The sequence below is a fragment of the Polypterus senegalus genome, chromosome 7 (genome assembly GCF_016835505.1).
Source record: "Polypterus senegalus isolate Bchr_013 chromosome 7, ASM1683550v1, whole genome shotgun sequence".
In the NCBI taxonomy this organism is placed as follows: Eukaryota; Metazoa; Chordata; class Cladistia; order Polypteriformes; family Polypteridae; genus Polypterus; species Polypterus senegalus.
Genome location: NC_053160.1, coordinates 60,773,557 through 60,791,474, shown reverse-complemented (window position 1 = coordinate 60,791,474; position 17,918 = coordinate 60,773,557). Strand labels below are relative to the sequence as shown.

Genomic DNA, 17,918 nt, shown 5'->3' with positions numbered 1-17,918 from the left:
TTAATTTCATTAAGTGCTTGACCTTGGACAGTTAAAGAGGCACCCTCTCTATTATTCATTGCATGCCCTACCTAACATTGGTGTTTATGCTGAACAACAGAGTTGTTTGCTTATATTACATGTTGTGTAGCCAGATACGGTATATTTGTTACAACTATATAGTATGCTGGGACACATGTTTAGGTTAAAGGCACTGCAGAAGATATTAACAAGGTTAAGCCGTGGAAATAGACAGAAACCCACACTGGCAGAACGTGGAATGGAAAGTAGATATCTAAAATAGGCTGTTATTCCTGTTTATAAAGAAAGTGTCCCTTAATTATTTGTTTTGTTCTATTCCTTTACTTATGTGGATGTTACAGTAAAATAATGGCAAATGGGGTAAGGACAACAGACTGACAGTAGCCTATCTGGTCAATAAATTGTGACAAACTGGTCCAGTAAAATCAGGGCTAGCTCTAGTATTTTTGCCACCCTGGTGAAGCTGCAAATGGTGCAAATATTGTTTGTGTTATTGTTGGATTATCATCTATATTGTCGCTTATGATTTTTAACCCCCGTCCTTGATTCATGGCAGGTCAGCTCCCATGAAAGCGATACTAACTACAAATCTGCATCTGAAGAAATAAAGAAACAAGAACTTTCCACATAAAAAGAGCCTCTAACAAGCTCAGTGCTCTGCATCCTGCAATTTGGAAGGACATGTGGAGGTCATCAGACGTTAAGGCAAAACCTCACATGTGAAAATAACATAAAACAATATAATAAGACAGTTGTATTGGAAAAAATATTTAGCTGCTAACAGCGTCCTGAAAATGTTATCTGCCAATTTTAGTAGAAACCATTAAACAGGTATAAATTCATAGGGAAACAGTGGAACTGTTCAATTTACAAACAAACCAAAATTTTAAGCACTTCTGTTATTCATCAAGTGATGTCTCAATACCCAAGGTTATATGAAACTGAATACAACAGAATAATTATGCAGAAGCTACAAAACATCCTTAATAATTTGCATTGATGCCAACGGTCTGCTTGCTCTTAAGTTCTGCCTATTTTTGTTAGACCAGATTTCTTTATTGTACAATTAATACAAAGGAGTACATTTTACTGTTGCATATCACAATTTTTAAAAATGCAATTTAATCAACAAGATCAAAAATTGATTGTGCAGGTGTGTAACTGTATAGTAACTGTTTTTCCTTGTCAAATATCTTGTAATAAGTGGTGGAGAGGAAAATGATAACAATGCTGGCTGAACTAAAGAAGAAAAATAGAGTGAACTCTAATTGCTAAAAATGAAACTTTAACATTTAAAATTTCATCGTCTTTCTGCATTTTAAATCAGTAAATTATATCTACACAGCTTACTCCCTTTTAATTTTAAACAATTTTGTCATATCACCTGTGATAAAGATAGAGGGCATAGCTGCCACTCAACCCGACACAGACAGACGTAGGAGGCACACTTAGAAAACACACACATTTTATTTATTTTTTTCTTCACTCGTGGGCAATGGCTTTCTTGTTCCCACAAGTACAAGAGAGAGTCCCAAGCACATGCACAATATTCCTCTTTCCTTCCCTTTCTCCCCTCGGCAAGCTTCGTCCACCTTCCACCCGTCTCTGGCTCACCAAGTAGTCTCTGCTGGCCCCTTATATAAGTCACCCGGAAGTGGTCCAGGTGCTCGTTGCTCCATTTCTGGCTGCACTTCCGGGAACAGCTGCAGCACCCTCTGGTGGTGCCTCCGGATCCCAACAGGGTTGTATCCAACTCATCTCCCATGAAGCCCTGAAGGAGTCCGAGGCACTGCTGCCAACCAGGGGGGCTGCCATCTAGCGTTCCGGGGGAGGTAATGCTCTGTTCATGCTTGTTCCCCCGGACCATACAAGGAAGAGGTGTCCCGGCCATCCGTCACACACCCCTTAATCTTCATTTGCTTAAAATGAAAATAAATCGGGTCATTCAGTCTTTTCTAATTGCTTGCACCCTCCGCTACTGAAACAAGTCTAGTATCACTTCTATGGATTTTCTTTACTGCTTTTATGTCCACTTTATAATATAGAGAAGAAGTTGCACATAAATTAGATCTGGCATCAGGAGTATAAGGTACAGCTTAAGGATAATTCTGCTTGACTTGTAACTCCAGAGAACATGAGGCACAACTCAGTACTTGATATTCGTTTTTAATCACATGTACTGTATATACACTACTGTTTAGGTGACTGGGGGAGGGGGACGACGACAGAGATAAATTCATCAGCAGTGCGGAATTTTTAGTTCTGGAACTCTCTCCCCCTAAAATGAGTAATTATATTTATTATTTCTTATTTCCTATAGGTAACAATTTTATTTTCCATATTCACTCATTACTAATATCATTACTACAAAGAGCAACATTAATGTTCTGTTTCTCAAAACGCCACTAACTAGTAAAGTTAGGCAATAAAATATTTGAATTTGTGATATACCTTGTATTTAGTACTTGAATTTTTTGGTGCTATCCTAGCATTTTCTATATGAATGGTGCACACTTCTATTACAAGTGCATTTCATAATATTGAAAAATATATTCTCAGCATTTGCCTGCATGCTTTATTCTATTTAGTACTGTATGATTTTCGGATTATATTATCAAAATATTTTATGTATTATCCTTGCTTATATATTACTCATTAGGAAATAATTATTCAACATACCGTAAGTGAAAAATATGAGATAAGACTGTTAAATGTATGTTAAAAATGATCTATTTAAATTATTCTGGCTGAAGATCATCTGCATGTTTTCAAGTATTTCTGCAATTGTTTTTACCAAAATAGTCTAATCTTAGAATGTGTTATATATACAAAAACACATATTATACAAGTAACATTTCACAGTACAAAAATTAATTAATCAATTTGTGTCTCACCATTGTGTTTATAACCTGCTAACTATACCATCTAAAGCAATAGACTTTAATCCACATGTTTTTGGTTCTGTTTCTGCTTCCGATTTATTTAGCAATTCACTTAGAATGTCACTTTACCTACCTGTGAACCAGCTGTAAAAAAAGAAATCACAAATTGTGTTGCATCCTGCATTTAATAAGGGGACCATCTAATTATACAGTAATGATAATAAAAACAAAACATTACATTGGGTTACTTATCACACAACCATGCTCATCAATAATTATAACTGACACTAATTTGAGTTTGTAATCCTCTTTACACACAGAAAGGAAACAGTGTCCCTCTGTTTTAGAAAAAAAGAATTATAATACACACTACAATAATAGAACTGACATTAGATATAAAAAGTGCAGACTATTGGAAATTTTTTAAAAAGAGAATATCTATCTGTGATTGTAAATGTCTAAATCCCAAATTTTCCCTTCCATGAAAAATCCCTGACTGGTCATAACAATGCCCACAGTACTTACAATTAAAGTCTCTGTATCCCAGATTTTCAGAGTCTTGTCAAAAGAACTTGATGTAAACATTCCTGTATCATGAGGATACCATTGGACAGTCTCCACACTAAATTTGTGAACATCCCGATGAGATCTGAAAAATTACATAAAAAACAAACAGGTGATTAAAAAAAAGAAAATTTTCTTTTTAATGAAAAACAATTTCATAACGTCAAACTTTGAACATGAATAATTACAAAAGTGACAATGAAAAAATATAATGGAAAATGCAATTAGTTCAACTGTGTTTTGTACATGGAAACAAATTAATTATCAAATAATTAAACTTGACAATAAACCAAGCATTTTTTATTTACATAATTAGGAAAACATTACCTAAGTACAATGGATTGAATTAAAAAAGAAATGTGAGATGGTAACCTAATAAATCACAAGACATTAGGTAGCTAGGATGGCACAATGGACAAAACAAGTACGCAGAACAAACAGTGAATAAAGGTAAAAGGATAAAGTAACCATACAGACAGCTGAAGCGGTTTGAACAACACCGCCTTAAGGCCCTTCAAACAAACAATCTACAAATAATTTATTCCTGTTCCATTGTGAGCAGGCTATGTTTGAAACATTCAACAGAAAGGCATTTTCACATTTGATACTAAGTGATGACGGAAAATGATATTGCAAAAATCAAATAAAGCATTATTATATTAAAACACCATTTTAAAATAAATGTTGTTGATGTTTGTTACCTGTAAAGAAAATAAAACTTTAACTAAAAATCCAAAATTATTCTCTTATCTCAGGTACGATAAAGCAATGATGTTTAAATATGCTATAAAGCATTTGCAGTTGGGATGCTACTTAATACCCAGCCATCATTCTAAAGAATTAGGAAATTAATGCATAGACGGAAGGCTATTTTAAAACAGATTTTGACAATAGCTTCCATCAAACTGAGATATAAGTATGATACAGCAAATAGTAAACACAATGAACACTTAAGTCATTGTCTCAAGCATTAGTTGACAAATCTTCTTTCAGGAAAAGTGGTATAAAGGACAAAGCAAATTTCCACAACTAGAAATTTGTTGATAAAAAAAACTCCTTCACATTCAATGAAATAAAATATATACTCAAATGCATATTTATACATATATTCCTAAGTATAGTGGCTTTTATATGGTGTTTGTTATGGCTTTTCTACTTTTTTATTTTGACTAGATATTATTTTTAAATGCCATGTGTATTTATAGTATAGTAACTGAAACTGATTATAGGACCCAGGTTCTGAGTTTCTATGTGGGTTTTGTGCTTTGTTTCATTGTTAATGAAGACTGTTTCTGGGTACCCTAGTTTCTTATTACCAACCAAAGACAAGGATATTGGGTGAAATGCCAAGTGTTAATTTGCCTGGCCCAAGTGTGCTCTGGACTAACATCACATTCAGGGTTTGTCATGACTTGTGGCCAGTGCTGCACAAGTACACTCCAATTACCTATGACCGTGAAATGTAGGTTCATAAAACAGATGGATGGCTAGACATATACATCCTGAACATTTACAGTTTACTCTGCTAATTTGACTAGCATGTACAAGAAAAGAGTAAAATTTTACAGTCATGTCTCGTAGTATATATCTTTTTGCAATCAGAATATATGCATACATGAGATGTATATCATGTTATTAATAAATAATAAAACATTTACAGATATGCAGTAGTATTGCAGACTGCATAATAAGGAACTACAAATAACAAATATATATATTTCAGATATTCTTTCTAATGCAGTTACAGTGCCATTCATGATGTTTGGGGCAAAGACAAATTTTTCCTTGATTTACCCATCAACTCTACAGTTTAAAATTACAAATTAAACAATTCAGATGAGATTCAAATACACATTGCAGCCTTTCATTTAAGGTTATTTGCATACATTTTGCCCAGACCATGTAGAAACTACAACACTTTTTATACATGGTCCTCCCATTTCTGGGCAGCATAATATTTGGGACATAGCAATGGTAGGTATATACATGCAGTCGTATTTAGTACTTTGTGGCATATCTCTTCTATTCAATGACTGTTTGACGTCTCTGGTTCACAGACATCACCAGATGTGAGTATCATCTATGGTGTTGCTCTGCCAAGCCTTTAATACGACCATCTTCAGTTCTTACTTGTTTCAGAGACTGGGTAGCTGAGTGATGGACACCATTTCAAACCTGTTATAAAACAGGTTAGACTCATTGGCCTTGTCCTCTTCACCTGCTGTTGCCTGGATCCTCATCTCTTTAGATCCAGTAATGGTCTTCACTCCCCTACACACTCTTTGATGCTGTTGTGTTGAAGTCTCATCTCCAATTCTCCTTTGTAGTCCATTTTTGCCTGCTTTAAGCTCCTCTTCAGGTCATGTTGTGCCAACTTAAACTTCTCCCTATCACCAGTCTTGAAATCCTCTTTTTTGGTTTAGGTACTGCTTGATATTACTGGTAATCCAACGTGTATTGTTGGAAAAGCAGCAAATAGTTTTGTTGGTACAACAATATCCCTGCAATAATTTATTTAGTCTGATGTGCAGACAGCTGCCCTGTTAATTGTCAATATCTGTACCTTTCTCCTATGAATCCAGCAGTATTTTCCAATCTGTACACTGAAATCAGTCCCTCAATGACTCTTTGGCCTTGGGTGTCCACTTCCTGAATAATTGGATAGTTGCAGGCTCTTGGATTGCCCAGGATTTATATACTGGCTGTAGATAAACCAGATTGTGGTCTGCTGTACCAAGTGGTGGTAATGCAGAAGCACTGTAGGCCTCCTTGATGTTAACATAACACAGGTCCAGGATTTCATTTTCCCTCCTGGGACAGTCAACATATTGTGTAAAACCAGTCAAGTGGGAGGAAATGTTGACATGATTGAAATCCCCTGATATAACAACAAAAGAATCAGGGTGTTGGGTCTGTAATCTCATAACAGTCTTGTGAGTTACGTCACATGCCACTCTGGGCTCTGCCCGTGGAAGAATGTAAACAACAATGACAACAATGTGAGAAAATTCCCTTGGTACATAATAAGGCCTAAAACCTACCGCCAATACTTCATTATCCCAACAGCAAAATCTTCTCCTTCACAGTTATGTGTCCAAGGTTACACCATCTATTGTTCAGTAACACACTGCCAGTCCCCCACCTCTTTCCTTTCCACTCGCTCTCGTCAAGTCTCCATTAAACACATTAGACTGTACTCATGAAACACCCACTGGTTCTTCACGAGTGCTTCCCCCTCATTGCACTTGTTAAGCAAAGAGCTTACATTCCACATGAGAATCAATGGAAGAAAAGACTTGTATCTCCATATCCTAGCCTTTAGCTTAGCACCAAGCTCGATGACCACAGTATGGCTTCTTCACCTCTGGAGGAATAGGGTGTTTAACACTGTGTGGTGTCCATCGTAACTAAAGAAGGTACTTCCTTGTGTAAACTATTTTACTAGCTGTACTAGAAGGTAGGTAATCCTTCATATAAATCATTTTACTAGCTATTTAACTAGGTGTTCTAGGAGCTACAAGGATGTGCTGCCTCTTGCTGTGGCCCAATCTAAGTAATTTAAAGCTAGTTCATTAAAGCTAATAGGCTCTCTTTTGTTTTGCCTATGTTGCAAATAATTTTATTTTTTTAATTTTTTTTTTTAAGATTATTGAACACTATGTTTTGGTAAATCTAGTTAATCACTAAATCTGTTTTGCATGAAATATGGTAATTTCTTTCCAATTTTTTTACATTTCTATTAACTCTCATTTTTCAAATCTCCAACAAACATTGTCTATAAAATGTAAAATGATAACAAGTACAATGGTTACAACTGGTATATTTCTGCCACGGCTATAGCTAGCAGAAATTGGCTTTGTGCTCTGCCCCTTAGCTATTTCTTCCACCTGCCCCAGGCCCCTCCTGTATGGATGAGTGTGTTGCATGGTAGTGCCTGTTATGTATCAGTGAGGGGCCTGGGGTAGGCTAGGAGAGTGGCATGCTCAAGCATTTGATCAGGCACAAGTCATCTTATCACAGACAAAGAAATGACAGCTCATGCAGCCTACTCCAAAAATAAGAATGCATATAGCCTCAGGCTATTCCTGGCAATAGCACCATGACATAACATTCTTAATCCTGTTTAATCAAAAATAGGGCCACCGGGGCTCAAAACCAACACTATAAGAAATGTGTTTGTATATTTTACAATAAATTACTGGCAGCGGAGTTGCAAATAACCACTGTAAGTATTACTGTAAGTTCACAGTAAGTTACAGTGGAACTGTTCAACCTCATCATTACCTGCCACCATGTTGAGCCTCTTTAGGTGGACCAAAGATGTGACAGTCGCACGGTATTAGACCAGGGCTGTAAAGGGAAGATGTGAAGAACGTTCAAACCAAAGCTGTTGCATTGCCTCCATCATTATGTTCTCTGTAGGGGGACATGTGTTGTCACTTATCAGTAAGACTAGTTTTGATAGAATTCCTGTTCTTTTGCTGTGAATTGCAGATTCAGTTTCTCTCTAAGAATAACAGAGTATATTGCACTGGTCACTGATTGTCCGTGTTCCTGAAAATTCACCAGAATGGGACCCTTCATGTCCCAAAGAAAGTCATCATGATCTTCTTGATGATGGGCTGTCGCTTGAATTTCTTCTTTACTGTACAAGACAGCAGTTTCTACTTGCTTTCCAGATCACAGCGATGGACCCAGGTCTCATCTCCAATGACAATTCACTCCAAAATACATATCAGTAAGCTATTTGGGTATCCATCTTGCACAAAATTTACAGTACTCCAAGTCAACATGCACTGCGGCAAGTGCAGATCCATAGCTGATATCCAAATGTGCAGCAACATTGGACAACATAATCTGTCAGTCTTCTCTGATGAAGCTCATGCTTAGTTGGTTACATGTGTTTTTCCCACTTTAAACCCTTCTACCCATTCATTAACTTTTTGTTGGGTCATGCTGTTTTCACTTCCATGTTGAGCCAATATCTTTCAGTGAACTTCAGCACACTTCACTCCCTCTGCCCAAAGAACACTCACTACAGCACAGTGCTCAATAATGGTACAATTCTGCAGTGGGGCATCCATGTTCATTTGACCTTGGCTTCAACTTACCTAAAGACAGAGCGCTGCGCTGTGGGTGTTCGAACAACCCATAAGCCACCACAGTGAATGGGTTGTATTGCATTAGTTTCTATCCGTTGTGGTCAATGCATGATTTTCAAATTGCCTTTACTTTTGAATTTACCCCTGTATATGCAAATCATGCATCTTTATGCAAATATAGAATTCTCTGCCAAAAAATACACTAAAAGTTTTCCAAAAAAAACTTAAAAAATAATATCACTATATGTAATATTTTCTCTTCTGCACTGTATAATCTTGTGACCTAAATATGAATGCAATATTATTTTCTATAGCTACATGGTCCTGGTTTAAAGATGCTTATAATTATTAATTTCTAAAGTGTTACTTTTTGATATTTTCTTGTTAAATTGGAAAACAAAGAATCTGATTTTGCAAATGGGCGATTACTTTATTATCTTGAGGTCTGTAAAAAATCTACTACATGTCCACTGTCTGTTGTCCAAGATCCTTAGGGCCAGTTATGTTTCAGAATTTGAAAACATGTCTAATAACATGTATCCATATTGTACTATTATAGGGTCTAACGCTTAACACAGTTTTTAAAGTAAATGCATTTATAGCACTTTCTCTTAATTTTACCTAGCAATTTTTATTTCTAATAATTATTATCCTTATTTACTTTTGCTTATGCTACCATTGTTTGTACTATAGGGCATCAAAATTCAAGGGGCAGAAAACTAGATGAGTAGGCAGACACATAATACCAAGAAACGCAGCATAAAGGCATTTTATTAGGACCTGAATTTATATTGAGCCTCTATAAGTTGTCTGTGCGCACACCAATTTGCTCACTCCAAAATCTGCTTTCGGGGCATATTACTTTATCTGTATCACTAATACTCACAAAGGCTCTAAACATATGCCTCTAACCATATCATTTAGAATCACCAACATCATGCCTGAGGCTAAATAAAAGTGGACCTGGAAGATGAGAGAAGCTACAGACATCTGAGCACTGGAATCTTGTTGAACCATGCTGCATATTCATATTAATTTTAATGCACATACTTTTTCCTGGGTAATGAGCTCCATAACAAAATTTCACATGCCCAGAACAGATGCAGGAAGTTAGATGTAGTTTAATGCCAATTATATATACAGTATTTTTCAACAGGTTTTTGAGTTCTTATAAATGCATTATAAAAAGAACATTTATTAAACCTACCTGCCCACTGTACAAATTGATTTGCATGTATACTGAGGTTTTTGTGAAGAGTTTTCCAGGTCATAGATTACAATGACTCCATCTGCCCCTCCTGATAACATACTAAAAATATAGAAAAAGCAGAAACAGAAAAGTATTAGTTTTAGTTTCAGTACTACAGAGGTATTTGAGGTTTATGATGTTTTCATAAGCTCTAGAAGACACCACTACATTGCATTAGCAAGGTGTACATGTGCACAGGTGCATGATGAAACAGTTGTATTAACAGAGATAGAGTTGCATCATTTGTTTATATGTCAAGAGTGAAGTATGGCAAAAACAGCAGACACCATCTGTCTGCTTAATGCTGTCATAAGTATATTTAAACAAATGCAGGTGTCTCAGCAGACTTGCATCCTATTGTTTGTCTTCCGAATCAGGATTTTAATCATATTGCTATAAGAATTGCGAAAAATGATAAACTTTAGCCTTCATAATTTTGGATCTGAGCATCACCACAATGGATTTGAAATAAAGCAATCAGTATGTGATTGAAGTGTACACTTTCAGTTTTAATTTAAGGGGTTTATAAAAAATAGTGTATGAGATGTTTAGGTGGAGGGCCAACCAATTGTATGAAGACAAGTGCAGAGACAGTGCTTGTCAGTAAAACGGCTCTCATTGGAGTAACAATTAATTTGTGAAAACCCACGTTTGCATGCACTTGATGAAACTGGAATACAACTAAGAGTCAGCACAGTTCATTATAGAGTCATTTAAAATATAGTCAATGCCATGACTAGCATGTACTGCAAATTCTCTGTATCGTAAAGTACTACCAACACTTCTAAACACACAACAATGCACTGCATTGTGGGTTGAATGTTGCTCGACTATACAGAAGTTGTATTCATGGTCTGTACTACTGTAGGAATTTATGGAAGAATTTGTGAAAGCTCATGAAATGAGTTTTTCTCTGAGTTTCTGTTGGGACCACAAGGTGGGCCACTAGGAGGTTGCTTCTGGGCTGCCATTGGAATAGGCTGGCCCTATACTATTAACGCACACAGCCAAGAAAATTTAGCAAATGCTGTTACCTATGTTGCTGCTTAAAGCTGGCAGTGATGGTATGGAGTCCACTGTGAAAAAAAGATGGAATTTCCATGAAACTGCCAACAAAAATGCAAGTACAGTCAGAGATTAAGACAAAATGTAAGTTTTGCCAATTTCAGCAATGCTTATTGAAATGAAAGACAGTTATGTGTATGGACTTGCAGTTACTCATTCTCTTCCTTATCCATTGTTATCCATGCAGTTGCTTATGTTGACTTGGTATTAATTCTGCGTTGTCAAACCAGACTCTGAACAAACAGGTGTTTAGAGCCACTGTGGAGATTATCACCTGCCATTTCCCATACTAACCTGCCTACCTCAGGTTAGCTCACTATGGCCACTAGGATCCCCTTCCTGTTTATAGGAAATGGTAAACAGCTTGGTGTATAAAAGCATTAAGAAGTCTGTGCATATGCTAACATGTACCCAACTCACCTTCACCCTTTATTTTTCAAAGCTCAGTGCCTTAATAACCCCCCACCATGTTTTCAACACACAATGACAAAATGTTGCCACCATTATGATTAGCAACTCATAATACTAGCATCACCCCTATACTCATTGTGAATGCTGTCTCAGTGGTTTGAGACTTGTAAGAGATAATAGGCAGTTCAACACATTTAAATGTCATCTCTGGTGTCCCTTCTTGCCCTTTTCAACTCCCACTTACACTATGACAGTTAAAAAATAGATCTGCTGCACTAGCAACCAATATACAGAGCTGAGAATTTACATACTTGAATTTTGAAGACCTCAACAATTGGCCTTTCACATGCAAGCACAGAGAATGCTGTGTAGCTTACTGAAGTAAACTCCTATTTAAATACATTCAGAATTGTATTTTTTGGCAGAAGAATTCATAAAATGTAAAGGCACACAATGACACAAGGTTAAAACTAGGGTTGGGACTATAGGAATAAGTGTGCATTATCCTGTTTTGCCTTCAATGACAGAAAAGACCGTAAGCAAAGCTGCATATGAATACTGCTAATCAAGCTAAGATGACACACTTCAAAGTAAAAACAATACCAACAGGCACTCAGTAGTGAAATGAAAGGAGCAAAAGATGACTCAGAGAAAAACACTTTGAAACCTTTAACAGACTGAACTATGGTCCTAGGAAATTTAAACACGTATAGCTTCAGGAAATGGTTTAATAATACAACCTTGGACAGTGGCAGGCTTTACTTTTCTGTATCAGGCAGCAGAATATTTAATGTAAACATAAGCATTAGGAGGTCCAAGTACTGAATTAGCAAGGGAGAAACTTTTACAGTAGATGTTCCTGGGAGATGGTGTAACTCAAGAAAGTCTGAGGAAAATGACAGAAAGGATTGAAATGTTCCTGCTTTGACTGGCCTAGTAGTAGTAATAAAGGACAAATAGAGAAGAGGAAGGGCAGTTTGCCTGTTAATACCATAAAGGTTAAAATACCATCTAACCGAGTGCTCCTAGCATTATATACAATTTGAAAGAGAAGAATCTGTTAACAAGGTATTGTCTTGTTAAACATTCACCTTCTAATATTAACATTCTAGTTTACTCAGTTTTCAGAGATAATTGTAATTCACTATCCTTAATATCTATTTTTGTTCAGTATTAAATTAGGTTTTGTTTTAAAAATGTCTTTAAAAATTAGTTGACTCACATTTTTATGCAATTATTTTGTTCACCCCACTGAATTAAAGGTGAAAGTCTGCACTTCAACTGCATCGGAGTTGTTTCATTTAAAATTCATTGTGGTAATGTACAGAACCAAAATTAGAAAAAAGTTGTCTCTGTCCAAATATTTATGGACCTAATTGTATGTGCTCAAAAAAACAGGTCTGACTGCATTCTGTACCATTGCTCGCGTACTGAAGCTTACACTTCAGTCAGTAAGACTTCTTTTTTTGGGCAAATACAAATAGCCCAGATCTAAACACTAGTGTGGAGAGTCGCTCGCGCACTGAAGAGTCTGTGGCTGCGGGTGGAAGCTGCTGTTGCACTTTTCATGGCATTACACGTGTACTTTGTCAGCATGCCCATGTCGATCAAACACAGGAAGCTCTGCCGTCCACTTCTGACTTTACACTGTGGGAAGATAAGTAAATAAATCAAGGTAAATAACATTCAATCTGGCTTTTATATAAAGTAACATATAAATGTTTTTCATATAAAGACCATCACGAAACAAAATCACAAACAGGACTTTGCATGATACCTTGGTGAGCTTGGCATGCCCTGCTTTTTCTTTGAAGGACACGCGTGTGGCACACTGACTGGCAGGATGACCCCCAACCTGTTGCTGCATCTTTTGCCTTTACACCTGATGCAGCTGTGTTGTTCTGATGTGTAAGTGGATGTTTCTTGTGGGGAGGGCTTCTGTTCTCTTTCTCCGATGTAGAACCCTAATCCATGTCTGAATTCACCTCTGTTATAGCATGTGTTTATTTGAAAACAGCAGTGTCAGATTGGGGGGAGCGTATAAAATGGAATTTTAAAAAAAACTTTTGCAAGTACCATAAATTTATATCAAGCTGTTACAGACACAAATCAAATGTATGTTTTTATTCTAGAATAGTAACAATAAAAGCCACTCACTACTCAAAACGGTCATGCTCGGAATCGAACCGACGACCTCTTGATTACGAGTCAGCAGTTCTTATCGCTGCACCACCCGAGCTGTCTTATCAACATCTTACCCTGACCCAATTTCTTTTTCTACAGATTTTTCTTGAAAAAAAGCGCATTTGTTTTGTCATACATGTACCTTTTGCAAAAGTGTTTATTTGATATTTAGACTTCAGTCTTCACACATTATACACTTCATGTCTACATTTTGTCAGTTATTACTAAAATATGAAAAACGTTTCTTTTTCAGATATGTGTTCAACAATTCCTGCCTTGCATTTCATCCTACACTTATACAGATCGTTGTAGACACGGAACACACATGAAATGTATGTATTCCAAATGACAATATATTATTTACCCTATACATCTCCAGGCACCTCACACACAGAGAAGGAACCTTGGCTTGAGCTGGGAGAACTTTTTGCCCAAGTTGAGCTCTGTCAAAGGGGGGGATGGGACAGCAGGTTGCTTGCTGCTTGTGCTGATCGACACATTTACAAAAGAAAAGACGCTGATGGACGTGCAAAAGAATTTAAGGTGGGCTGGGATTATGAGTTTTTTCATAGGCTTCAGGATTCTAGTGTTAATGAACATGGCAAAGTTAAAAAATTTACATGCAACTAATAAAGTATGGAAATTGCACAGACACCTCTCAGGTTTGTGAAGAATATCTGAATATCTTGGAAAACATCCCTTTTAAAATGTAAAACCATGGTTTGCCTAACAGGTAAATAATATCTGGACTTGCAGGTGACATCTTCAAAACTGCAAGAAGTCCCAAAAAAGCAGTTTGGCAGAGTTGTTAACTTTACAATAGAAAACTTTTACTACCTATTGAAAATATTTTTCAAGATGAAATGAAAAAAATGGTCTTAAAAATAAAGCAAATCTCAGTTTTGTCAGAAACCTTGTAAAACTCAACAAATACTTGATTAGTGTAATTACTAAATTCTATTAGGTCTAAAACCAGTTGAATGTTACTACTTATACAGCATGTCTGCTCATCAAGCTTGATTGAAATTTTCCAAAGACGAAGTCAAAACTAACTTTAGTTGTTGTGTAAAGACAAATGCAACAATTACCTTCCATGGTTTTGGGATTAAAGTTATAAAACATGAGTAACTGAAACAGGTTATCAGCTGCGTTCATTGATTCCTTATACACTAAAATGGAAAATTCTGCCTATTGATCTTTTTATGGTTTACAAAATTCACGGGCAAGGCCAACATTCCCCAAAGATTTCTTAAGCTTATGTCTATTAATATCTTTTTTTACCTCAAAAAATGGGTATTTCCTCATCAATGGCAGATTTATATTTTTCAAGTTTACAAATACAAAAAAAACAGTATCCCATACCCATTGCACCCTAAGGGCATTTTACAGCAATCTTCACTTGGAAATGGTGGTGGGGTACCCCAAAGTAAACCCTTATTATTCAAACAATAAAGGCAGGACAGTGAATCTTTCACTAACACCCGACAGATAACTTCACAAATGTGACGGAATCTGTGTTTCTATCAAAGCTAGGAAAAAATAGGCACTCGCAGTAATATCTTCAAATTTTTGTTTTCTGATACAGTATATCTCATGTACAAGTAATGCCAGGGCAGTCACTTTTGAAGTGTTCCCAGACATGTCAACTGTACCTGTCTTTCATGGTGGTAACACAAAGAAATCAGTAGTAACTTCCCTATCCAAAGCCTCTTCCAAAACCAGATCCAGGTTCAGAACAATTTTATTACACACTAGCAAAATACCCGCGCTTCGCAGCGGTGAAGTACTGCATTCAAATTTTTATTAAGAAGAAAATTAAACCTTTTTAAACTGTGGGACAATATGCCAATAATTATTTGTTGAGGATCTCTTTGTATACCATGTTGTCAGTTCGGCCCTCCGGTTGTAACATGACCAAGCTGTGCGCTGAGCTTACTCTTGAGCATGTAATTTACAGTTGGCCATGTGAACAGTAATCTTGTCTCAAATCTCACAGCTTGGATTGCTGCTGTCATAATCGGTTTGTTTCATGGTTTGTTTCAATTACGACAGTATTTGCAGGATTTGTTGTGTTGAAGTGACATTTGGCATCTGTCAAGCGTTGTAAGCACACAACCGGTTTCATCAATAAAATCACATCCAGCTTTTGAGAGTTTAAACATTCATAAACATCAAAGTGTCCACTACTGAAATCGTCACCTGTGAATCTAAGATGTTTAAGAGGCATTGGCGGTTGTCGAAAGGTGTAAAATATTTGTCCATTTCGGTACACTTGAAAGCGACAACCGAACAATTCAGCGGCAGCCATCAACTCACATGCAGAACCATAGGTGAAGGGCTTAAGCATTTCACTCTTCTAGTGCTCCTGTGTAGTATAATTATCTCCTGTACCGTCATCAGTCCCCACCTTGAACCTGTCCCAGTCATTCAATACATAAGACAGAATGTTCCTCTGGATATCAAGAGTGAGCCTGATATGGCCGTGCAATATGTAACAAAGAGAATGGAAAAGGTAGGTGGTATCTCCGGGCATGGAAACCACTCGGTAAGTGACAGTTCTTTGATCGATAGAATTTCTTGAAGATGGGCCCATAAGTAACAAAGACTGTTGAAAAGTTCAATATGGCGGCCGACAGTGGCATCATACTACCGAAATAAGTACGTACATTGGCTTCAGTTAGTGGAGGGAAGCCGCCTACCAAATTTCGAGAAGATGGGGCCATAAATAAGAAAGTTCAACATGGCGGACGTTGTTGACCGTTATGACCATTAAGCGTAGAATTTCGAAATGAAACCTGCTTAACTTTTGTAAGTAAGCTGTAAGGAATGAGCCTTGCAAATTTCAGCCTTCTACCTATACGGGAAATTGGAGAATTAGTGATGTTGGAAAATTCAATATGGCGGCTAACAGTGGCGTCATACCACCGAAATAAGCATGTACATTGGTTTCGGTTAGCTAAGGGAAGCCACCTACCAAATTTCGTGAAGATAGGGCCGTAAATAAGAAAGTTCAATATGGCGGACGTTGTCGACCGTTATGACAGTTGCGCATAGAATTTCGAAATGAAACCTGCTAAACTTTTTTAAGTAAGCTGTAAGGAATGGGCCTGCCAATTTTCAGCCTTCTACCTACACGGGCAGTTGGAAAATTAGTGACGTGTGGAAAATTCAATATGGCGGCCGACAATGGCATCATACCACCGAAATAAGTACATACATCGGTTTTGGCTAGCGCCGGGAAGCCGCCTACCAAATTTCGTGAAGATGGGGCCATAAATAAAAAAGTTCAACATGGCGGACGTTGTCGACCGTTATCAACCGTTACGTGTAGAATTTCGAAATGAAACCTGCTTAACTTTTGTAAGTAAGCTGTAAGGAATGAGCCTGCCAAATTTCAGCCTTCTACCTACACGGGAACTTGGAGAATTAGTGATAAGTGAGTCAGTGAGTGAGTGAGTGAGTCAGTCAGTCAGTGAGGGCTTTGCCTTTTATTAGTATAGATAAAACAGTGAATCTTATAAAAGATCTGTACCCCATCCCCTAATACACTCTTACACCCAAGTACCCCACCTACACATTTATATGAATCTATTTACATTGTTTGCTCCTGCTTCAAATTATGTAATTTTTCATTATGCATGCCCTCGGCGGCGCCTCATTATGTCCTTATATGGACATTATGTATCACTGGAGACATTACAGTCGCTGCCATCCTACATTATGAGGTTTGCAAATGACCTATTAAGTCAGAGCTGATGACCTGGAAATGTTAGGTAGTACTTGCTAAAGGTGGCCTCACAACTATTATTTGGAGGATATATCATGATTGATGCATCATACAATAATGTGCTTGCACTAGTTTTGATCAGGAGAATCTACTGCAAGTACTGATGTGTCACTTATAGATATTTGCTGTTGTTTTGGGAAGTAATATGCGAGAGCACACAAAAAATTTTTTAGAAGAGTGGTGTATCGCTGGTTGCAGTTTTTAGCCTATATCTCTTGTTTGCTTGGTCGGGGGAGAAGGTTCATTGCTTAGGTTGAAATCTATTGGTTGGGATTTTCTGACTGATGCATAACACTTGGGTATTCTTATATAGAATAGTAACTTCGATTTTTTGAAGTTTTTTTGTGACAATTTATGAAACACCACACATATTATTTCACACCAGATTAAAAGTCAACCATAAACATTGTAAAAATTTGATTACTACAAGTGTGAAGTCGACACTCATTGCTTGCAAGGTATTGTTTGTTTCGGTCTGTGTCATAGTTCACCTGGATGATATAGCGGAAGCTTTTTAAACGTGCCCTCGGAGCATGTTAGCTAGTATGTAATTTACCAAAGTAGTCTGGAACAATTTATTTTGGATTTTATACCCTTCTATACTTAAATTTCCACTTATTTTTCTTAAATGATTAAAAAGAATATTTGTTTCT

The 17,918-nt window shown here is 36.9% G+C and overlaps 1 protein-coding gene across 1 annotated transcript in view; it reads right to left on the bottom strand.

Annotated features, from left to right (window-relative positions):
• Positions 1 to 17,918, bottom strand: part of ercc8 (excision repair cross-complementation group 8) — a 44,578-nt gene that overhangs the window by 12,398 nt on the left and 14,262 nt on the right. The window contains exons 3-4 of the mRNA XM_039758717.1: positions 9,777 to 9,878; positions 3,429 to 3,552 (exon numbers count right to left, since the gene is read on the bottom strand). Of these exons, the coding sequence (XP_039614651.1) occupies positions 3,429 to 3,552; positions 9,777 to 9,878 (226 nt within the window). The remainder of the gene's footprint in view (positions 1 to 3,428; positions 3,553 to 9,776; positions 9,879 to 17,918) is intronic.